At 39.5% G+C, this 24,524-nt stretch overlaps 2 protein-coding genes across 9 annotated transcripts in view; one reads left to right on the top strand and one right to left on the bottom strand.

Moving 5' to 3' along the window:
* The window catches only part of RFC1 (replication factor C subunit 1), a 77,199-nt gene extending 57,531 nt beyond the window's left edge, over positions 1-19,668 (top strand). For all 4 annotated transcript variants that reach the window (XM_024993540.2, XM_024993541.2, XM_059887863.1 and 1 more), the window contains 13 exons: positions 1,618-2,017; positions 3,509-3,621; positions 5,386-5,500; positions 6,917-7,008; positions 7,190-7,327; positions 7,473-7,568; positions 7,692-7,790; positions 11,879-12,033; positions 12,160-12,277; positions 13,645-13,790; positions 15,643-15,856; positions 17,069-17,260; positions 18,283-19,668. In XM_024993540.2, coding sequence (XP_024849308.1) covers positions 1,618-2,017; positions 3,509-3,621; positions 5,386-5,500; positions 6,917-7,008; positions 7,190-7,327; positions 7,473-7,568; positions 7,692-7,790; positions 11,879-12,033; positions 12,160-12,277; positions 13,645-13,790; positions 15,643-15,856; positions 17,069-17,260; positions 18,283-18,366 — 1,962 coding nt within the window. In that variant the 3' untranslated portion in view covers positions 18,367-19,668. The remainder of the gene's footprint in view (positions 1-1,617; positions 2,018-3,508; positions 3,622-5,385; positions 5,501-6,916; positions 7,009-7,189; positions 7,328-7,472; positions 7,569-7,691; positions 7,791-11,878; positions 12,034-12,159; positions 12,278-13,644; positions 13,791-15,642; positions 15,857-17,068; positions 17,261-18,282) is intronic.
* A 1,432-nt stretch (positions 19,669-21,100) lies between these two features.
* The window catches only part of WDR19 (WD repeat domain 19), a 78,619-nt gene continuing 75,195 nt past the window's right edge, over positions 21,101-24,524 (bottom strand). For 4 of the 5 annotated variants that reach the window (XR_009494782.1, XM_015471584.3, XM_015471581.3 and 1 more), the window contains one exon: positions 21,102-21,413. The gene's annotated coding sequence lies outside the window, so the exon portion shown is untranslated. Of the gene's footprint in view, positions 21,414-24,524 lie in introns of all 5 variants that reach the window. The other variant, NM_001206027.3, reaches the window with a different exon arrangement.

Raw genomic sequence — 24,524 nt, 5'->3', positions numbered from 1 at the left:
ATGTTACCTTTAGCGAAAAAGGGAACCGTTTTGACTCACATAAGTAAACTCTGAGCAATCTGATGTGGGGACTGCTGGGTCTACAGACTGCAGTGCTTTCAGTACTCTTTCGGTTTCTGTCTCTCTACTTCTCCTAGTGTTAGCTGCATTCATTTCCACTATATACGTGTCCATGTGTGGGACACAGGGCTGCCAGCAGTCCAAGTTTGATGTCCCCAGCTCTGTCACCCAAGTGGTGAAGTGGTCTTCCAGTTTATTCCAATTAGAAAAGTCTTGGGGAATGATTTGGATTGTCCCATCATCCATGTCCCCTAATGTTCACAACTTACATAACATAATGCAGTTCTCAAAACCAGGAGATTAACATTGATGCTAAACGTGTTAACTTCACATTTAGCCCTGTCGTCCTTAGGATCTCACACTGCGTTGAGTTGTGTCTTCTTAGTCTCCTCTGATCTATGAGAGTTCTGCAAGTCTTTCCTCTGTCTTTTTATGACCTTGATTTGATGAGTGCTAGTCATTTCTTTTGTAGACTGTCTCTCAATTTGGGCTGTTGATCTTTTCTCGTGGTGAGATTGAGGTTATACATTTTGGGCAAGACGACCATGTAAGTGGTACTGTGTCCCCTTCAGGGCATCATATCAGCTGTGCCTGATGTTGATATGTCTTATTATTGGTGGTGTTAGCCTTTGTTACTTAGTTCATATGATTTCTGCCTGGTTTTTCCACTAGTGAAGTGACAGTTTTTCCTTTTGTATTGATAAGTATCTTGGGGAGATACTTTAATACAATGCTAATACCTTGCTTTTTGTCAGATTTCCCACTAATTTTAGTTTTCATAGATCATAAAACTCACCTGTTTTAAAATGTATGTTAGTGGTTTTTAGTATATTCACAGGATTGTGCAACTGTCACTACTGTCTATTCCAGAACAGTTGCATCACCTCCCACAAAAACTCTGATCCATTATCAGTTACTCTTCATACCCACCCCTTGGCAACCACTGCTGTACTCTGAACATTTTGTATAAAGCGAAACACGTAACATGTGGCCGTCTTATCTTTTTTCACTTAGCACCTTGTTTTCAAAGTTCAGCTGTATTGAAGCATGATTGGTGGTGCTCTCCATTTTGTTGGTGATTAGTATTTCATTGTGTGGATATACCACGTTTTATTTGTTCATCCTCTGATGGCCAAAAGTGGTGGTTTCCACTTTTTGGCTATAATATTTGTATATATAAAATATAATAATGCTGTTATGAACATTTATGTAAATGTTTTTGTGGAGGAATAAAATATCAACTAGTCACAAAGCAAAAATTCTTAATCCTTTTTTAAAACTAATTTTATAACACTTAATTGCTTTCAAAAAGCTATTTTCATTTTTTTTAACTCTCATTTTTAAAACTGCATGTGGATGCTTTTGATGTGTTGTTCATTTTTTTTTTTTTTAAAGTTTGGAACATAGAGATTTCCACAAATAGCAGAGTCCATTGTGAGAAGACAGACCCAGGTTGAGTAGCTCACCTGGGGACCTCAGTTTGCCTTCTAGAGTACATTTAGCAGGATAGAAATTCTGTATATCTCATCAGGTTTCTTTTTTCCTCCAATTTTTAAGATGAAGAAAGAAAAATCCAAATTGGAAAGAACACCCCAAAAAAATGATCAAGGAAAAAGAAAAAGTAGTCCAACTAAGAAGGAATCAGAATCTAAAAAGTGCAAACTGACTCCCAAAAGGGAAAGCTCTATAAAGTCACTAAAAAAGGAAGCAAGTGTGTCTCAGAGAGGCCTGGACTTCAAGGAGCAGGCGGCTGAGGAGACAAATGGTGACAGCCGGGCTAGGAATTTGGCTGATGACAGCAGAGAAAGCAAAGTGGAAAGTTTGCTCTGGGTGGATAAGTATAAGCCAACCTCGCTCAAGACCATAATTGGACAGCAAGGTGACCAGAGCTGCGCCAACAAACTCCTGCGCTGGCTCCAAAACTGGCACAAGAGTCCATCCGAAGATAAGAAACACGGTGATTTTACAGCTTCATTCATTCTTGTGTGTGTCTGTCACCATGTCATTGCTCAGGAACACATATGTTAGGAAGTGTAATAGTTGGTTATTGATTCTCAGCAAGCATTTATTAGGAGCCTGCTCTGAGCCTTGGTGTCATACTAGACCCCAAAAGTGCTGTTGTGAACACAGCACAGTCCCTGTTAAGGATCTTCCAGTCAGTGAGGGAGACGTAGATAAACCGGCATTTAAAATGTACTGTACTAAGTACTGTTAGAGGGTTAAGTGTAGGGCACTCAGGGGTTGGAAGAGTGTGGACAGGGATTCGCATCCCTAGAGGAAGGGATAGCTAAGCTAAGACTTGGAAACTCAAAGGAGTTAGCTTGGTGAAGGGAGGGGAGTGTCAGGTGGGACATGTCCCAAGGTCTGCGACATGTGAGAGCAAGACCCCCGAGAGGGCCAGAGGGACTCGGGGAAAGGTGCACGTAAAAAGCTGAGGCATGCAGAGTAGGCAGCCTGAGAACCCCAGCAGCATGTTTGCTTTTGCTAGGCATGGAAAATGAACGTCATATATATTTATTATTGGAACTGAAGTTTCCAGTCACAAATGCTGGTTAAGTCTTGAATTCCAGCCACAACCCTGGGGGATATTGTGTGAGAAATAAAAAGGAGAAATTTAGTGAGCATCGTAGTGAATTTCCAGAGTGATGGCTGGGTTATTTGCAGCGAGGTCGTCACTAGACATTGGTCAACAGTGCCACTTTATTTTATTTATAATATTTAAATAATATAATTTTGAGGATACAGGGTTAAACTTAAACTGACCCCTTTTCTCTTTCAAAACCAAATAAAATGTGGTGTAAGTGCTTTATGTGCCTAAAGAAGAGGTTTTAAGGCTTCAGGCGAGCTGTAGTCCCTTTCCCCATGCCTGAGGTAGGCTTAACCGTCTCTCTCTCTCAGTCCTTGTGTACGTGTTGAGCACCTATTATGTTCCAGGCCCCCATGATAAGGGGAGGAGTTGAGCTGGGCAGGACAGTTGAGCAGATGCAACATCTTCAACTCTTTCTTTTTGTGGCCATTCTTGTTAATATTTATTAACACATGCCAGGCTCTGTGCTCAGCTTGTCCATCCTCACAGCTTCCCCTCCAGGCACATCGCTGTTGTTTCCCTCATTTACAAAGGAGGAAACAGACAGGGTTAAGTCACCTGCAGTTCTCCCAAAACCCAGGTAGTCTGCTCAATGACCTATGTTTTTGTAGGAAAGAAGGCTCATAAAATTATTGTTTCGAAGTTTTTTTATTTGAGTGAAGATGAGGTAGGGAGTAGAATTTCACTAACTGCTCCGGAAACTATTGCTTAAACTTTGCAAAAAAAAAAAAAAAAATTTGCAGATTTTCAGTGAAATTGGAGGACTGCTCTTGATGCTAACTTAATGCACAGTTATTCCTGTCATTCCTGCATTTCTGTTAGGTCGTAGAGGTTAACATTCTGGAATTTCTTTTTCCCTAGCGGCAAAATTTGGTAAATTTGCTGGCAAAGATGATGGCTCCAGTTTTAAAGCGGCATTGCTCTCAGGTCCTCCTGGTGTTGGCAAAACAACCACAGCTTCTCTGGTTTGTCAGGTGGGTATTCTGTCATTACTTTTCTAAAATCTAACCTCTGCAGTTTGCTTTGGTTCTGGGCCTATTTGTCATTTTCACCCTTTTAAAAATATTGGTAATTATAATAATAGGTGATATTTACTTGTGTGCCAGGCCGTGTGCAAATAAGCCCTTGGGTGCATAATCTTACAGATAATATGTCTTACAGACTGTTACAGATATCTTATATGCCCCTGTAGGAAAAATTCTGTGTACCGAATATATGTACTCCTGCCGTCGTCATGTGACAAATGAAACAGACTTGTAGAGGAGGGTGGTGGCACAGTGTGACCCCAGGCAGTCTGACTCTCACCACTGTGGGGTCCTGCCTTTGCTCTTGTTGTCTCTATGGTTGCCACATCTCTGGACAGTGAGAGCATGAGGCACTGGAGCAAACCAGGACTCATGTGTCAGAATGCGTGCTAAACCACTTCAGTCATGTCCGACTCCTTGTGACCCCATGGACTGTAGCCCGCCAGGCTCCTCTGTCCATGGGATTCTCCAGGCAAGAATACCGGAGTGGGTTGCCATTTCCTTCTCCAGGAGATCTTCCTGACCCAGGGATTGAACCCAAGTCTCCTATGGCTCCTGCGTTGCAGGCAGATTCTTTACCACTAAGTCACCAGGGGAGTCCAGATGTATCAGAATGGTGTGAAACAATACATGAAGTAGTATCAGAAAAATTAAATGAGAGATTTTAAACTTACTTTAAATTTAGTACTGGATTTCCCAACCCTTTGTCCCATAGGTTGATGTTTTTGTTTAGTATTTTTTATTATAGACCAGACCATAAATTTTTAGCTCTTATAATAACTATGTATTTTCTACTCTATTATTTAACATTTAAAAACAAAAACAAAAAATGTTTTCCCTAGTTTTTACAATTGTGAAAATGATGCCTTTTTTCCCCTTTATTATTATCATTACTTTTTTGTGGAATTAATGGTTTTGCATAATGCCTTAACATAATGATCCCTTTTGGGAAATAAGCCCAAGTTAGTTGATTTTTCAGTTTGAGAGGGAGATTATATATTGGGATAATTTGACACAGAACAATTTATAGTTTATCTTGAAGAGTCAATGATTACTTTTTGTTATCTTAATGTACTTTTTGATATCTTAATTCTACATCTGGTATTGAAATTTTGGGGTAGTTATATTTAATTCTTTTGGGGACTTTAAGAAGTGAACTTTAAGAAGCGAACTAGTAAAATTGCTTGTCAGATATGCTCTTCCAGATATATGTAGCAGTTGAGGTTTTAAGACCACATTTGTGTGTGTATTTATGTGTTGTGTTATATATGTATATGATATTAAAAAAAAACCTCTTATTGTGATTCATATTATAGTTAATCTCATTATCTATTAGTGTCCACTGTATTAATGGCAGCCCACTCCAGTACTCTTGCCTGGAAAATCCCATAGATGGAGGGGCCTGGTAGGCTGCAGTCCATGGGGTCGCTAAGAGTTGGACACAACTGAGTGACTTCACTTTCACTTTTCACTTTCATGAATTGGAAAAGGAAATGGCAACCCACTCCAGTGTTCTTGCCTGGAGAATCCCAGGGACAGGGGAGCCTGGTGGGCTGCCGTCTATGGGGTCGCACAGAGTTGGACATGACTGAAGTGACTTAGCAGCATGGTTACTCATGTGACTTTTCTAGCCTCTTTCTTAATTGCTTTGTTTCTGTGTGGAGAGCTAATAATTTGCATTGTGATAGTAATGTTTTCCAACGTTTTGATTAGGAATTGGGATATAGCTATGTGGAACTGAATGCAAGTGACACTCGGAGTAAGAACAGTTTGAAGGAGATTGTTGCTGAGTCGCTGAATAATACCAGCATCAAAGGCTTTTATTCAAGTATGTGGGTTTCTTTTTTTTTTGGCAGAGGGGTTGGGGGAAGTTATGTAAGAAAAATGGGTTCATTTCAACGTTCAGTAACATTACTATGATTGAACATTACTGTGTGCCAAGCACCCTATTAAATCCTGGGGTTATTGAGAGAATGACATAACCCTGATAGGCACTAGTTAACTTTTTTTTTTAGGTCTTAGTGGTTTCTGAGACTGTGATAAAAATATATACATGGACATAATTACGCAGATTTTAGAGGATTCAAGAGTGAATCCTCTGAAGAAAGTTAATAAACAACTAACGAAGTATGATGAGTGAGGAAATAGAGGCCTGTAGGTGAAGGCCATCTGGGACACCGGGGAAAGCTACCATGAAAGGGTGACGTTTGTTCAAAGGGCCTTGAAGAATGAGGAGGAGAATAGTTTGCGGGTGGAAGAGATGATTTCAGGCAAAGGCAGTAGAGGAGGAGACGAGACACAGTATAAAAGTGCCACTGCTTCAGGTTGTAGCTAGTGGTCTGGTGTGGCCAGAGTTTATGGGGAAATAGGATGCTCAAATTACAGACCGTACTGCATATTTAGAATCTATGGTATTTTGCATGGTCACTGAATGAATGGTAGAGATGATTGTTAAAAAGAATTTGCTCAGGAAATGTCACACATATGCATGATTATTGGGAATGAAAATTGGTACAACTCTGGAGAGCAATCTAACAGCATTACTTGAAGTTATTTAATAAATTATACATACCCTTAACCCAGAAATTCTGATTCCTGGAATTTAGCAACTGTTATACTTGTATATATGCAAAATGACACATACATGTAGGGATCTTCATTTCATATAATTCATAATAGCAAAAGATTGAAGGATCTTCATATTATATCAATGAAAAGTGATTGATTTTTGATATATGTGTAAAATGGAATATTACAGCCTTTAAAAAATGAGGTGTTCTGTATCTACAGATAAGGAACAGAATACCAAGGTGTGTGTGTGTGTATTTTAAAAATAGAAATTCCATTTTATTTTTTTGGCCATGCCATGTGACATGTGAGATTATAGTTCCCTGACCAGGGATCAGACCCATGCCTTCTGCAGTGGAAGTGCTGAGTCTTAACCACTGGACCATCAGGGAAGTCCTGAAGGTGTATATTTTTATGTACACGTTTTTAACGTGTAGGATATCTCTTAAGGGGTACGTCCCTGAGTGAGTTTACATCATTGCCTCTAGACAGAGAAACTGCATACCCTAGCGGACAGAGGTGGGAGAGAATTTCACTGCTTACTCTTGTGCCTTTTGAATTTTGTATCATGTACCTATGTTATTTATATATATGTGTATATAGTATTTTTTTAAGCAGCAGTGTTTGAACAACAAATTTTTTTTGTCCCATCCCATTGCTTCTCACCATGGGTCAGGTGGAACAGTCCATTCAGTAGGCACGAGGCATGCTCTCATCATGGATGAAGTAGATGGCATGGCTGGCAATGAGGACAGGGGAGGAATTCAGGTAATGAAAGGACTGTATTTCTGTAGTGGTGCTGTTAATTTTTAGGTTTTAAAAAAAATTTGAAAAATTATAATTATGGCAATTAAGGTATGTTGCTGAGGAGGTTTTAAAACCTAAAATACATACATTTTGTGATCTTTTTTTTAACAAATTATATTTATTTTGCAAATTTGCTTTTCAGGAATTAATTGGCCTGATAAAACATACAAAAATTCCCATTATTTGTATGTGCAATGATAGAAATCATCCCAAGATTCGCTCTTTGGTTCATTATTGTTTTGATCTTCGTTTTCAAAGACCTCGGGTTGAACAGATTAAGGTATGATAATTGGATTTTTTTCTCCATCACACTGTCATGTATATTTTTGGGTCAATTTTTAAAGTACCTGATAAATATTTTAAAATATCTGATTATGTGAATTAAAAAAAATCATTGAAGGTTCATTCTCCCTTGTTAATTTCAGGGTGCTATGATGTCTATTGCATTTAAAGAGGGTCTAAAGATCCCCCCTCCAGCTATGAATGAAATAATTTTGGGAGCTAATCAAGATATCAGACAGGTAAATTAAATATATGTTATATAGCAGTTGACAATTCTTTTCAACTGATGCCTTTAGTGTTTTGGGGACAGGGAGTGGCAGTGTTTTCCTATCTTGATAGTATCTTGCTTGTGATTCTTTTAGGTTTTACACAATCTGAATATGTGGTGTGCACGGAATAAGGCACTAACCTATGACCAGGCCAAGGCTGATTCTCATAGAGCCAAAAAGGACATCAAACTGGTAAAATGAATTTCCATTTCCTACTTTCTTAGCCAAAGCATTTCTTCTCCTATCAGTATTAATCTAATGGAAATAGTTATTACAGTTCATAGAGACATCTACACAACCTATGGATGTTTATAGTAAATAGATATAGAACTGAAATGGACTGGAATGGGTGAATTTAACTCAGATGACCATTATATCTATTGGTATAGGCAGGAATCCCTCAGAAGAAATGGAGTGGCCATCATGGTCAACAAAAGAGTCTGAAATGCAGTACTTGGATGCAATCTCAGAAACGACAGAATGATCTCTGTTCGTTTCCAAGGCAAACCATTCAATATCACAGTAATCCAAGTCTATGCCCCAACCAGTAACGCTGAAGAAGCTGAAGTTGAACGGTTTTATGAAGACCTACAAGACCTTTTAGAACTAACACCCAAAAAAGATGTCCTTTTCATTATAGGGGACTGGAATGCAAAAGTAGGAAGTCAGGAAACACCTGGAGTAACAGGCAAATTTGGCCTTGGAGTACGGAATGAAGCAAGGCAAAGACTAATAGAGTTTTGCCAAGAAAATGCACTGGTCATAACAAAGACCCTCTTCCAACAACACAAGAGAAGACTCTATACATGGACATCACCAGATGGTCAACACCGATTTCAGATTGATTATATTCTTTGCAGCCAAAGATGGAGAAGCTCTATACAGTCAGCAAAAACAAGACCAGGAGCTGACTGTGGCTCAGACCATGAACTCCTTATTGCCAAATTCAGACTTAAATAGAAGAAAGTAGGGAAAACCACTAGACCATTCAGGTATGACCTAAATCAAATTCCTTATGATTATACAGTGGAAGTGAGAAATAGATTTAAGGGCCTAGATCTGATAGAGTGCCTGATGAACTATGGAATGAGGTTCGTGACATTGTACAGGAGACAGGGATCAAGACCATTCCCATAGAAAAGAAATGCAAAAAAGCAAAATGGCTGTCTGGGGAGGCCTTACAATTAGCTGTGAAGAGAAGAGAAACGAAAAGGAAAGATAAACATCTGAATGCAGAGTTCCAAAGAATAGCAAGAAGAGATAAGAAAGCCTTCTTCAGCGATCAATGCAAAGAAATAGAGGAAAACAACAGAATAGGAAAGACTAGGGATCTCTTCAAGAAAATCAGAGATACCAAAGGAACATCTCATGCAAAGATGAGCTCAATAAAGGACAGAAATGGTATGGACCTAACAGAAGCAAAAGATATTAAGAAGAGATGGCAAGAATACACAGAAGAACTGTACAAAAAAGATCTTCACGACCCAGATAATCATGATGGTGTGATCACTGACCTAGAGCCAGACATCCTGGAATGTGAAGTCAAGTGGGCCTTAGAAAGCATCACTACGAACAAAGCTAGTGGAGGTGATGGAATTCCAGTTGAGCTATTCCAAATCCTGAAAGATGATGCTATGAAAGTGCTGCACTCAATATGCCAGCAAATTTGGAAAACTCAGCAGTGGCCACAGGACTGGAAAAGGTCAGTTTTCATTCCAATTCCAAAGAAAGGCAATGCCAAAGAATGCTCAAACTACCGCACAATTGCAGTCATCTCACACGCTAGTAAAGTAATGCTCAAAATTCTCCAAGCCAGGCGTCAGCAATACGTGAACCGTGAACTTCCAGATGTTCAAGCTGGTTTTAGAAAAGGCAGAGGAACCAGAGATCAAATTGCCAACATCCACTGGATCATAGAAAAAGCAAGAGAGTTCCAGAAAAACATCTATTTCTGCTTGATTGACTATGCCAAAGCCTTTGACTGTGTGGATCACAATAAACTGTGGACAATTCTGAAAGAGATGGGAATACCAGACCACCTGATCTGCCTCTTGAGAAATCTGTATGCAGGTCAGGAAGCAACAGTTAGAACTGGACATGGAACAACAGACTGGTTCCAAATAGGAAAAGGAGTCTGTCAAGGCTATATATTGTCACCCTGCTTATTTAACTTATATGCAGAGTACATCATGAGAAACGCTGGACTGGAAGAAACACGAGCTGGAATCAAGATTGCCGGAGAAATATCAATAACCTCAGATATGCAGATGACACCGCCCTTATGGCAGAAAGTGAAGAGGAACTCAAAAGCCTCTTGATGAAAGTGAAAGTGGAGAGTGAAAAAGTGGGCTTAAAGCTCAACATTCAGAAAATGAAGATCATGGCATCCAGTCCCACCACTTCATGGGAAATAGATGGAGAAACAGTGGAAACAGTGTCGGACTTTGTTTTTCTGGGCTCCAAAATCACTGCAGATGGTGACTGCAGCCATGAAATTAAAAGACGCTTACTCCTTGGAATGAAAGTTATGACCAACCTAGATAGCATATTGAAAAGCAGAGACATTACTTTGCCAACAAAGGTCCGTCTAGTCAAGGCTATGGTTTTTCCTGTGGTCATGTATGGATGTGAGAGTTGGACTGTGAAGAAGGCTCAGTGCCGAAGAATTGATGCTTTTGAACTGTGGTGTTGGAGAAGACTCTTGAGAGTCCCTTGGACTGCAAGGAGATCCAACCAGTCCATTCTGAAGGAGATCAGCCCTGGGATTTCTTTGGAAGGAATGATGCTAAAGCTGAAACTCCAGTACTTTGGCCACCTCATGCGAAGAGTTGACTCATTGGGAAAGACTGATGCTGGGAGGGATTGAGGGCAGGAGGAGAAGGGGACGACAGAGGATGAGATGGCTGGATGGCATCACTGACTCGATGGATGTGAGTCTGAGTGAACTCCGGGAGTTGGTAATGGACAGGGAGGCCTGGCGTGCTGCAGTTCATGGGGCTGCAAAGAGTCGGACACGACTGAGCGACTGATCTGATCTGATCTGATCTGATCTAATAGCTGCTAATAGCTTTTCCAGAGTCCCTTGTGTATGGGTTTCAGGTTTTGAATGGTTTTGAAACTTCAGAATAATCTTGTTTCAAATAGTTTATAGTTGACCTCTCTGAGACTAGAGGTCTACATAAATTGAGATTTCCTAGGTATGTCCTGTCCCCAGACTTGTGTAATGTCCCCTACTATCAATATCCCCTACAGGAGTGTTACATTTGTTATAACTGATGAACCTACACTGACATATCATTGTCACCCAAAGTCCATAGTTTAACATTAGGGTTTGCTCTTGGTTTTATATGTTCTGTGAAATTTGACAATGTGTAATGGCTTGTATCCTGAAGAAGGCAATGGCACCCCACTCCAGTACTCTTGCCTGGAAAATACCATGGACGGAGGAGCCTGGTGGGCTGCAGTCCATGGGGTCCCTAAGAGTTGGACATGACTGAGTGACTTCACTTTGACTTTTCACTTCATGCATTGGAGAAGGAAATGGCAACCCACTCCAGTGTTCTTGCCTGGAGAATCCCAGGGAGGAGGGAGCCTGGTGAGCTGCCATCTATGGGGTCACACAGAGTTGGACATGACTGAAGCGACTTAGCAGCAATGGCTTGTATCCACCATTGTAGTATTGCACAGAATACTTTGACTGCCCTAAAAATCCTCTTTGCTTTGCCTCTTCGTCCCTCACTTCTCCCAACCCCTGGTAACCACTAGTCTTTTTACCGTTTCTGTAGTTTCAGGTTTTTTGGAATGTCATACGATTGGAACCATATAGCATGTCACCTTTTCAGATTGGCTCCTTTCACTTAGTAGTATCCATTTAAGGCTTCTCCATATCGTCTCATGGCTTTATAACTCTTTTTTCTTTAGTGCTGAATGGCAGTACAGTGTTTGGATATACCATAGTTTATCCATTCATTCACCTGTTGAAGGATGTCTTGATTACTTCCAGGTTTTGGCAGTTTTGAATAAAACTGCTATAAGCATTCATGTGCAGGTTATTTAGGTTATTTTGTGTTTGCAGTTCATTTAGGTAAATATCAAGGAGCACACGTGCTGGATGGGATGATAAAGTTTTGTAAGGTCTGCCTTCCAAAGTGCCTGTAACGTCTTGCATTCCTGCCAGCGGTGAAATGGAGTTTCTGTTGCCCCACGTCTTAGCCTGCGCTCGGTGTCGTCAGTGGTTTGGATGTCGGCTGTTCTACTAGCTGTGTCCCTCTCTCTTTCAGGGCCCGTTTGATGTTGCCCGGAAAGTGTTTGTAAGTGGAGAGGAGACTGCTCATATGTCACTTATGGACAAATCAGACCTCTTCTTCCATGATTATTCAATAGCACCCCTCTTTGTCCAGGAGAACTACATACACGTGAAGCCCGTGGCTGCAGGGTGAGTGTTCAGAGGTAGCGAGGAGTTAGGATCGGCACCCTCGCAGCCCCACGAAGGCCAGGTACCCTGGGAGGGAGGGTGTGGAGCGTGGACAGTGGTGTAACCCAGACTGGTGTATTCCTGCAGGGGTGACATGAAAAAGCACTTGATGCTTTTAAGCAGAGCAGCAGACAGCATATGTGATGGTGACCTAGTGGACCGTCAAATCCGGAATAAGCAAAACTGGAGTCTTCTGCCCACACAGGTAAGCATAGGGCTCCCCTTAAAGTGCAGACTCTGCTTTAGTTAGAACAAAAATAGCTTTTAGCTCTTACAATTATTTGAATACCAGATAAACATTTAAACTTTCAATGGCAAAAATACAGTCTTTTATAAAGTATCCTGTGGTCACTATTCTGTTTCTTAATCTAGCCTTACTTTTCAATGTTTTTTTATAAACGGACATATGGAATAGGAAAGTTAGATTTTGGTCCTAACTAAGATATGAATCTAGTTTCATTTGCTTTCTTTTATCTTAAGAATTCTTTTCTTTTTTGTCATTGTTGGCTTTCCCATATTGTTACTAAGTAGCTTATTCTTGAAGAAATTCTGCAGGGGCAGGTCCGTAGCCACTTTTCTGATACATGAATTCTGATTTTCTTTAATTTCCTTGCTACAGAGGCAGTTTTATATTGATTACTTTATGTAGGTTGATATCTTTTACTCAAACAGAATTCTGCAAACTTTCATTGTTAAGACTGTTATTTGCTCTTGAGTTTTGTATATTTAATAATTGACCTGAGTAACAAGCAAGGGACTTCTGGAAGGTCTACTCTTCTTTTAAAGATATCTTTTTATTTTGTTTTAGAAGTGTTCCTTTTTCTCTGTACCTAATAATTATACCTGTGAGGATTTATCCTAAAGAAATAATGCTAAACACAGCAAGAATTTAATGTGCAAAAATACTCCCTAAAGCATTAATTTTGATAGCAAGAAATGGGAGAAAATCTCTATGGTCAGCAATAGGAGCCTGATTAATTATGGTAAATCCTCTTGATGGTATGTTTATGCAGCCTTTAAAATTGTAAAGATGATCTAATATAAAGAATACTAATGACAGAAAATTGTTAAAGCAGGGTAGAAAATTTATGTATAATTCCAGCCTTAAAAAAGTTAGAAACTGTGGCTATAAAAGATAACCAAGGATGCCTATTAAAAAAAAGAACTTTCCTCAAGTCCCAGTTTACTTATTTCTCTAATTATTAGATTTTCCATGCTTTGATTGACCTGGGTCTGTCAATATATATTTTTTAAGACACTCGTTATCCCTCTTAAAATCTTTTCTGTGACATTGACCTGAAGTAGCTGGTGTGTGTGTTGAGACCAGCTGGCTGAGGAGGCTAGGTCGGTGAGATGACCTCTGAGGGCCATGACATGTTTTGGTCCAAGGCATTTACAGCAATCAGTTGTTTCCTCAAGTTGAAGCTTCCCATATCAGCAAATCAGACAGAGGGAAAGGGCACAGGGGACAGTGTTGCCTCACTTTCCAGAGACTGCTTAGAAGCCAGCAGCTGCTAAAGCAGCAGCTTAGTACTGGATTTAACTTGTGGACTGCAATTAATTTTTTTTTAGGCCATTTATGCCAGTGTTCTTCCTGGAGAGTTAATGAGGGGGTACATGACCCAGTTTCCTACCTTCCCAAGTTGGTTGGGGAAGTACTCATCTATGGGCAAACACGATCGTACTGTTCAGGACCTGGCTTTGCATATGAGTCTCAGGTAAGCAGTATTACTCCATGCTCGACATTTTAAAATCAGGGTACTATATTTAGCCTTTATCTAATAATGACACCATGAGTCACAAAGATTTGTGTTTTAGTTTTTATTTTATTACTAATTAGATAAATGATAATGGATAAGTTCATGGCCCTGAGTTTTATTATCTATAATTAGTGTAACACTTGCTTTATTACTTAAAAGGATACTTTGGAAAATAAAGCCAGATGGTAGATGTGCCATAATGTTAAGTTTTAAAACTATATAAATCTGAGATAGTGCTATTATTTGTTGTTATTGTGAGTATGTCTATTACCAGGAGGCATACATAATGTCTTGGTCTCCAAAATACTTAATAGGAGAAAGAGAACTATTTAAATAGATGAACTACTTTTTGCTTCCTATGCTAATAGTAAACTGACCTGGTCATTTGGGGTAGGGGATACAGTTTAGCATATCACAGAATGTAGATACTGACATAATTGAAAACCAGTCTCCTTAGAGGAGTTTAAGAAGTTCAAAAATTCTTGTTATTTGGTAAAATTCTGTTACAGTTTAGAAACTTAGAAAATGTATGTGCACACAAATATTAGGTGAACTTTCAGTTCAGTTCAGTTCAGTTGTTCAGTTGTGTCCGACTCTTTGCGACCTCGTGAATCGCAACACACCAGGCCTCCCTGTCCATCACCATCTTCTGGAGTTTACCCAAACTCATGTCCATCGAGTCAGTGATGCCATCCAGCCATCTCATCCTCTGTCGTCCCCTTCTCCTCCTGCCCCCAATCCCTCCCAGCATCAGAGTCTTTTCCAATGAGTCAACTCTTTGCATGAGGTGGCCAAAGTACTGGAGTTTCAGCTTTAGCATCATTCCTTCCAAAGAACACCCAGGACTGATCTCCTTTAGAATGGACTGGTTGGATCTCCTTGCAGTCCAAGGGGCTCTCAAGAGTCTTCTCCAGCACCACAGTTCAAAAGCATCAATTCTTCAAAGCTCAGCTTTCTTCACAGTCCAACTCTCACATCCATATATGACCACTGGAAAAACCATAGCCTTGACTAGACAGAACTTTAGGGATTCATTTTTAACCACGAAGAACTACTTGAATAATTGCATTTTCCTTTCTGGTCCCTGAAGAGAATATTAGTCTACTGTTAACTTTTATCTAAAACTGAACCAAGACACGCCTTTCTTTTGTTCCTATAGAATTCTGCTTCCTACTATTTTCCCTCTTCATAGCCTGTGGTATGGGTTTTTGTTTTACCACCCTGTATTAGTTTTCTATTGCTGCTGTAACAAATTACCAAAACTTAATGTCTTAACACGAGTTTATTCTCATCTTGAGATGGTAAAGTTACCCTGGATTATCGGGATAGGCCCAATGTAATTGTTAAGTGTTTTTACAAAAAAAAAAAAAAAAGAGTGGTGGGGGAAGGCAGCAGTTAGGCAGAGATCTGAAGATGCTGCTCTTCCTCTGCTGACTTGAAGATGGAAGAAGGGACTGTGACCCAAGAGACGTAGGTGGCCTCCAGAAGCGGGAAAGGGCTTGTTCCCAGCTCTTCTCATTAATAAGGCTGAAGGCCTGCAGCTCAGCTCTTTTCCTGTTCTCTGCCCATTGCTTTTTAAAGATGAAGCGTCAGTTTGCCCGGGTGTGCCTCTCTGATGCTTCCACTGTGTTTGTGTAGATACACTAATGTGTATCCATCAGCCTAGTGGGGTAAGTGCTAAGCTTTCCCTACTCCAGCTATTAATTAGTAAGCCTTCCTTTGAGCTTTACTAAAAGTGGATTAAATTCTAGCAAAATGTGAGCTGGTGGTAGTTTGCCAGTGACTACATTTGTATCTCTCTTGTTTTAAGAACTTACTCCAGCAAAAGGACAGTAAACATGGATTATCTGTCACATATAAGAGATGCACTTGTACAGCCCTTGGCCTCACAAGGGATAGAAGGAGTACAGGATGTTGTTGCTCTTATGGACGCATATTATTTGATGAAAGATGACTTCGAGAATATTATGGAAATTAGCAGCTGGGGAGGCAGACCTAGTCCGTTCTCTAAACTGGATCCCAAGGTAAACTATGTACTCCACTGGTTTTCCAACACTTTATAATTAACCATATACAGGAGTATTTCAGAAATGTTTTAGATGCTTTCAAAAGTTTTTTTTTCTTTCTTAAATGCTTTTTGCTTATGGTCTGCACTTTCCAAAGACACTATTTGAGTACAATATTAAGAGTAGACTTTGTAACTTGACTTTGTAATTTATAGTTTTATCTTTGCTTTATGCTAAATGGGAAAGCATGATGTGAAATCTGAGGAGCAAATATATTAATAAATGTATTCTTTATAAGGATGGGCAGATGAGCCTGGGGGAGTAACAGACACACAGACTTCTTATAATGAGCATGAAAAAACTAAAGTGACATGAATTTGTGATATCTAAGACCTCACCTGGTGCCTTTTTATTTGGTGCTGTTCCGGAAGTTATATTCTCTGTGACTTGCCTTCTCTAGAGCTTTGACTTGACTATGGGAATGACTATAGGTAAATTCTCACAAGAGAATTTATCCATTGTTAGAATGTTTGCACTAATTCAGCAGTTAGGTTTAGAAGCTTGAAGTTAAGGCTTTTCAAGTTACGTAGTATTTTGAAATAACCTGTTTTTGTGGGAAATGTAATTTATATATTCTGTGGTAATTAAAGGCCACCTTTAGTCTGTACTTTATTGTAAATCTTTTTTGATTTGTTGGTTTACTGATCAACTTTGTCACTTTGTAGAACTGCAGAGAGCACTGAATAGAAAAAAATGATGGCTTAAAATGATTATTAGAAATCTGCCTAATGTTCCCAAATACTGATTCTTATTTTAAAAAAAAAATTTATTAAAGATAGTTGATTTACAGTTTTTTAAAAAAATACATTTATTTATTTGGCTGTGCCAAGTCTTCATTGCGGCATGTGGGATCTGTTCCCTGACCAGGGTTGACTCTGGCCCCGTGCACTGGGAGTTCAGAGTCTTAGTCACCGGACCACCAGGGAAGTCCCTGATGTAAAATGTTGGATTCTTACTTTTTGTCATGGGCTCTATTAAGAATGTCATGAAAAATATGGAACTTCTTCATAGAAAAATGCATAGAGATAGACTTGCATGTACTTGCAGGCATATTTTACAAATAATTTCAAGGGGTTCCTAGGGTCTCTCAAAGCCTCTAGGCCTACAGAGTTTAAAGGGGTTGTTTGACACTTGAAGTTTTAAAAACCTTCCTCTATTCCTTTTGTGTAGGTGAAAGCAGCCTTCACAAGAGCTTACAATAAAGAAGTCCACCTCACTCCGTATTCACTCCAGGCAGTAAAGACACACAGACACAGCACAGGCCCATCTCTGGATTCTGAATACAATGAAGAGTTAAATGAAGATGACTCTCAGTCCGATGAGAAAGACCAGGACACTTTGGAAACTGACGCTATGATCAAGGTACTATTTTAATAACCAACAGGGGAAGCCATGATACTCCCTCAAAACAGGTTCCCTTGTGTGTAACTTGCCTTTTGAAATTATTCAGAGCCTGTTTAGCAGGTAGCAGAGGAAGCTGAGAAAAAGTTTTTTTGTTCATCACAGTTCCAAGGGTAAAGAAAGTATAGATTTCATTTTTATAAACAGCTTCTTATAAGGGTGTAGGAGCCTGATAGTAAGAAACTAGGCCATCATATTGATGGTCATATTCTCTGTTGGAGAAAGGACTGTTTTGTTTTGTTTTCCGCTCTTGGTGTGTGCTTTACGCACAGACACATTTTCACAGCATAATTAAGAAAAGCATTTTTAATGAAACTATTCCTCCCTTCTGTTGTTTTTTTTGCTATGGCTATTGAACTGCCTGTAGAAACTTCTCAGAGCAAAACATCCTCATTTTTTCCTAGGAAAGGTTAAAATCATTTATGGAGTCGGCCCACTGTTTACCATGGGCCAAGGCAAAGGAAATCTAGTTTGTGTCTTCTTCTGTCCTTGGTGTGGGCACGTTTGTCACTGTGCCCCTCGAGTCTGTTGTGTATGGTAGGGGTGGGCAGTGGCCTCTCCAGTGTGGCTCTCACTAGTCTTGTTTAGACACACCACTCCTTCCCCTACTCAGACTGTGTGTTTGGATCTCTAATCTGAAACTGAAAGAAAAGACAATTCTTCACGAAAGCATTACTGTGTGTGTAAATGATCTCTTGCTTGTTTTGTCTTTCCTAAGTATATCTATACCTGAAGTCTAAGAAACTGCATATTGGGGAACATATTCTAGTTCTAGAGGCTAAATAGCTTTTCAGTAGTTTAAAGGCCACACGCCTAGCCAGTTGTTGTTAGTAAGCACATCAAGGGTAGCCGCAGTTCAGGATATAGGCGTTTGCAACCTTGCTTCTTTATTAAGTTGCAGATAAAGATTTGATTTATTGTAGAGATGAACTAACCCATAAACACAAATGCTAACTATTTTGTGCATCTTTCCCTCCCAACAGAAAAAGACAAAATCTTCAAAGCCTTCAAAATCAGAAAAAGATAAGGAGTCCAGAAAAGGAAAAGGAAAAAGTTCAAAGAAATGAAACTCTTTCACTGTTGACAGCTACTTTTTGCTTACCCTGCTGACCAGTCTCAGCTGGTCTTAGAGAATACCTTGTTTTCCCAGAGGAACCATGTTCTAGTGTAATGGGACAGCCTCGTGGTCTCATTGCAAATAAACGGTGGTACAGCTAGAAGAATGTAACCAGTAGGCTGATGTACACCTCTTATAGAGGTTATTAGGACTGCGTAGGTCCTCCACTGTCCCTGTCAGTCTAACAAGATTGTACTTCAAGATGACTGTATAATCAGAATTAGAAGCTGCATGTGGGCTTTGGAGTCAGATTTTTAGCTAACAGCGATATGTCTGGGAGCAGAGGTAGTAAGGCGGCTTTTGTAGGCTTACGAGTTTATCCTAATGGCCATTATGGGACCAATCCCGACTTTTTAAAAAGCATAGTTACTATAATGTGGTGAACTTTTGTAAATAAATCATAATACAAAATAATCACCACCTAGAACTGGGTTTTCTTTGTACATTGTCAAATATCTTGCCAAATATAAACTTAGGAATAAAAATGTTTCACAGGCTACATGTACAGATTCTTAAGATTGTTATCTTGTACAGTAAAATATTATGTTGGTATATTTTTCCTTACTAATTTGCAGATGATTGGATACAAAAGCTAACTATATTCCTACTAACCTCTTGTGTAAAACATGTAACTTTTGCAGCTGAAGAGTCAAACTCTAATTCCAAACACCGTTGCCCTGTGAAAGTCAACCACACACACCTCTGCTGTGAACAGAATTTCATGGAGAGGCCTCTTTGTTATTATTAGAGGGTATTGTGGCTGCAAAAGGATTGTCAGACATTCCTAACCTTCCAGAGTTTCATCAGGTTCAAACCAGCAAGGCCTAGGCTGGCTCAGACTCTTCTCTTCCTCTGGTTTGGGACAAAACGCGCACAGGCTTTTGTTGACTTTGTCCTTGGGAGAGCCAGTTCCGTCCTCACAGGCTCACAGCCCTGCTGGGACATTCGATTGTACCTGCGGCTGCGCTTGTTGAGGAGCCTTGAGGCTGTGGAACCAGCCTGGGGTTTGGGTGTCTAGCGATTATTTAATCTTGTCAGTAAATGCTCAGAGGTACGTGCTACTTCTGTGAGGTATGTGTTAAAAGGAATGTAAAATCTGGAATCTGTTCCCAGCCTTTCGGGAACTGATTGTCTCTCTCACCTCTATAACAAGATTAAGTCTTGAGACATTTAAAATGTATTTACCAGTGTGAAAAACATCTTCCATGTAGATTAAGTTCATTATGGGAATAAAATGTTTCCTTAAGCCTTTGCCTACTGAGCCATGTCCCTCTTTTTGTTAAAGCCCTGCTTGAAACTTCTGCTTCAGTGAAGATTTCCTTGATTGATGACTGCCTCACCTCACCAGTGGGGTGAGCATACATTTCTTATGCATATTCTTCTATCACTTTTGGATATGCAAGTTGTGTCTGTTAACTTGCTCTGTGCTCCCCGGGAAAAAGACTGTAATTGTAATCTCCTTGCACCCAGGTCAGCAAGTGTGTCGTTTACTTGTTCAATATGATTTGGAGCAACCAGCAAATCCTTATTGGAGCCACTGGAGGCCACACATCATCCTTGCAGCATACTTTCTTTTTCTGAGATCCATTGAATCTTGGCTTTGGTAGTCTGTAAGAAACTACTAGTTTATTACTACTACTACTTTATCCTTCATCTTTTAAGTTTTGGCAGTCTTTTATTTGCAGCAACATTATCGGGCCTCTTGAAGTTATTAACAAGGAGTATACTGGTGTATCAGAGAAGGCAATGGCACCCCATTCCAGTACTCTTGCCTGGAAAATCCCATGGACGGAGGAGCCTGGTGGGCTGCAGTCCATGGGGTCGCTAAGGTCGGGCATGATTGAGCGACTTCACTTTCACTTTTCACTTTCATGCATTGGAAAAGGAAATGGCAACCCACTCCAGTGTTCTTGCCTGGAGAATCCCAGGGACAGGGGAGCCTGGTGGGCTGCCGTCTCTGGGGTCGCACAGAGTTGGACACGACTGAAGCGACGCAGCAGCAGCAGCAGCATACTGGTGTGTGTATTGGGAAGAGTATCTTCTTATATAAGTTTTGGTACAATTATGTTCATTAGTGAATGTCTAAGCCCCTTATGGGTAGGTTTAATGATAATGACTTGTATCACTTAGTAAGTAAGGCCAAGGCCTCTAGCCAGCCTTTGGGAGGAAAAAAAGAGATTATAAAGCTGGAGGTTTTCATATGGATACCTGGTGCTGTAAAACGTCATTGGCACTTTGGTTTCTACCCTAGGCTCGTAGGTACCTCTGTAATGCTCAGGATGCTGATGGCTACCCTGTAAAATCGTATCATCTGATACATTCAGAGGTAGGCTACATGACCTTGGTACTTTGGTTTTGGATGGCAAGGAAGTATATACTCACCTGTATAGTATGCGGGGTACTATACTATGGGGAAGGAACACTCAGGGACACCTTGGGGAAGATACTGAATAATGTACATCTCTAGCGGATGTCAAATGATTTAACTTTTGACAGGAATTCTGTACTACATAGTATAATGACTCAGGAAACATAAGCTTATAGTTTCACTCATTGTTTCAAATATTGATTTTACTGATTTTTTGATGTTTTTATTCTAGGACTGATTCTGCTAAATAGCCTTGATTTGTGTAAGTCTCTCACTTTAAACTTTTTTTCTGTGTTTAAATACAGGAAAACATTACAAATATTTAATCAGTTTATTTTAAAGGGGATATTTCAAAATATAAAATATATCAAAAAGCTGAATATTTACAATTATGTCATAGGTTACTATTAATAGTACAGAGCACTGAATGTGTAAGACTCAGAAGAGGAAATATACAAAGTATAAAAAATAGCATGTTATATATCACTGTCCCTCTACAGAAGTTGAAAGTGGTGACCTGGAGATGTGACCTTATTTTTTCTGTATCCAGGAGGGAACCATCCATAATCTGCTAGGGGCAGAAACACAGCCTCTTGTGGAAAAATGCTATCTTCTCAGGATCATTATACCTAAAAAGGCCAAAAAATAAATAAATAAATAAACCCCATATGCTTTTATAAAGGTTTCAAATAATAAACTGGCATTTAGTAATAAAAGCTAAGCATGATATTTTGCGCATTTCTAGAATGTGAAGCAGGATCACTACATGTAGGTGAGAAATTTTCAGTCTGTAATTAGTACTGAGTTTCAGTCTTGGCCTTTCAGTTGATAAAATTGTATGGGCAGGTTGTTGAACCTGTGTTATAAAGTGAGGATCATGTTGACAACAGCCACCTTACTGAGAAGAATGAGGAAATGCAAAGTTAGTGCTCAGCAGCTCAACCCAAAGAGACCCATGCCAAGACACATTACAATTAAACTGCCAGAAGTTAAAGACAAGGAAAGAATCTTAAAAGCAGCAAAAGATAGCTTGTTATGTACAAGGGAACCTCCTCCCCATAAGAACGTCAGCAGATTTTTCAGGAGAAGCTTTGACAACATCAGGCCCTTCTCTTCTAGCCTGTAAAGTGCTGAAAGAATAAAACTGCCCGTCAAGAATAGTTTATCTGGCAAAGCCATCCTTCAGAACTAGAGGAGAGAGAAAGAATTTTCCAGACAAGGAAAAGCTAAAGAGGTTCATCACCACTAGACTGGCCTTATAGAAATGTTAAAGGGACTTCTTTAAGCTGAAATGTAAGGGCACTACTTAATAATAGGGAGATATATGAAATTGTAAATCTCAATGGTAAAAGTAAATGCAGACTAATGAAAGATACTTACAACTAGTGTGAAAGTTAAACGAGTAAAAATAATAATGTTTTATTATATCCATTAAGTGAATAAACTATGTATATAAACTATTCTATAGATACCCTTCTCATAATGCAAAGGTTTTATAACTACAGTAATTTGTTAATGATACATAAGGTTCAGTTCAATTGCTTGGTTGTGTCCGACTCTGTGACCCCATGAACCACAGCACGCCAGGCCTCCCTGTCCATCACCAACTCCCGGAGTTTACTCAAACCCATGTCCATTGAGTTGGTGATGCCATCCAACCATCTCATTCTCTGAGGTCAGGAGGAGAAGGGGACGACAATCTTTCCCAGCATCAGGGTCTTTTCAAATGAGTCAGTTCTTGGCATCAGATGGCCAAAGTATTAGAGTTTCAGCTTCAACATCAGTCCTTCCAGTGAACACCCAGGACTGATCTCCTTTAGGATGGACTGGTTGGATCTCCTTGCAGTCCAAGGGACTCTCAAGAGACAAAGATATAAACTGTGATGCCAGAAACAGAATGTGGATAAAGAGAGTAAAAATGCATTTGAACTTAAGTTGTTATCAGCTTCAAATAGACTGTTGCATTTTATGTAAGTCTTATGGTATCCACTCCAGTGTTCTTGTCTGGAGAATCCCAGGGACGGGGGAACCTGGTGGGCTGCTGTCTATGGGGTCGTACAGAGTTGGACACGACTGAAGTGACTTAGCAGCAGCAGCATGGTATCCACAAAGCAAAACCTATAGTAGACAAAAGAATCTGAGCATACAACTACAGAAAACTGTCAAATCACAAAAGGAGAGAAAGGAGCAAGAACAAAGGAATAACAGCCAGAAAACAAAGCAGTAGTAAGTCCGTATCTATCAGTAACTATTTAACTATAAATTCTCTGATCAAAAGAGAATAGATTAAAACCAAGATCCATCTGTAGGCAGCCTACTAGACTCCACTCTAAGGACACACAGACTGGAATGGAAAAAGGGAAATCAAAAGAAATAGCTGGAATAGCTATACTTAGACACAATAGACTTTAAAACAAAGACTGTAATAAAGGACAAAGAAGGCCATTATATACTGATAAAGGGATCAGTCCACAAGAGGATATAACATTTGTAAATATAAAGCAAATATTAAAGTATCTCAGGGGAGAAGGAGCAATACCATAATGGTAGGGGACTTCACTACCCCACTTTCATCAGTGAATAAATCTTCCTTTGACAGAAAATCAGTAAGTAAACATTGGTCTTAAATGATGTGTTTGACCAGATGGACTAAACAAGCATAAGTCGTCAGATCACATGTCAGGCCACGAAACAAGTCTTAATAAATTTAGAAGACTGAAATCATATCAAACATCTTTTCTGACCACAGAAATACAAAACTAGAAATCAATTTCAAGAAAACTGGAAAATGTACACATATGTAGAAATTAAAACATACTACTCAGCAACCACTGAGGTCACGGAAGAAATCAAGAAGAAAAAAAAATCTTGAAAATGGCAATACCGTTGGCCCTTCATATCTGTGGGTTCTGTATTCACAGATCCAACCAACCATGGATCAAAAAAATTCAGGAGAAGTACCAAAAAGTTCCAAAAGCCAAAATGTGAACTTGCCACATGCTGGCAGCTTTTTATATAGCATTTACATTGTATTCAGTTATATAAGTAGAGGTGATTTCAAGTGTATGGGAAGAGGTGCATAGGTTATATGCAAATACTACAGCACTGTAAATGAGGGACTTGAGCGTCCATGGGTGTCGGTATCCACTAGGGGTCCTAGAACCAATCCCCAAGAATACTGAGGGACAGCTATACAGCAAACCAAATCTTACGGGATGCAACAAAAACACTTCTGAAAAGACACTCATAACAATAAATACCTACATTAAGAAACAAGAATGATCTCAAATAGATCAGCCTAACTTAAGGAGCTAAATGAACAAGCTAAGCCCAAAGTTAGTGGAAGGAAATTTCAAAGAGCAGAAATAAATGTAGACTTAAAAGACAATAGAAAAGTTCAGTGAAACTAATAGCTGTTTTTTATTTCTCAAAAGATAATAAACCTTTAGCTAGACTCACCAAGAAAAAAAGGGGACTCAGAAATGAAGGAAGGGATATGATATTCAATAACATGGAAATATAAAAGATTATAACAGACTTATATGAAACACTATAAGGCCAGCAAAATGCACAACTTAGAAGAAATGGATAAATTCCTAGAAACACACAACCTTGTTAAGACTGAATTGTGAGGAAATTAAAAAAAAAAAAAAGGCCAATTAGTGTAAAGGAGATTGAATCAGTAATAAAAAAATCTAGGACCAGATGGCTTCACTGGTGAATTCTACCAAGCATCTAAA

Source organism: Bos taurus, chromosome 6 (assembly GCF_002263795.3).
Source record: "Bos taurus isolate L1 Dominette 01449 registration number 42190680 breed Hereford chromosome 6, ARS-UCD2.0, whole genome shotgun sequence".
Classification (NCBI taxonomy): domain Eukaryota; kingdom Metazoa; phylum Chordata; class Mammalia; order Artiodactyla; family Bovidae; genus Bos; species Bos taurus.
Note: the sequence above shows the minus strand (reverse complement) of the source record. Positions and strands in the feature narration are given on the sequence as shown.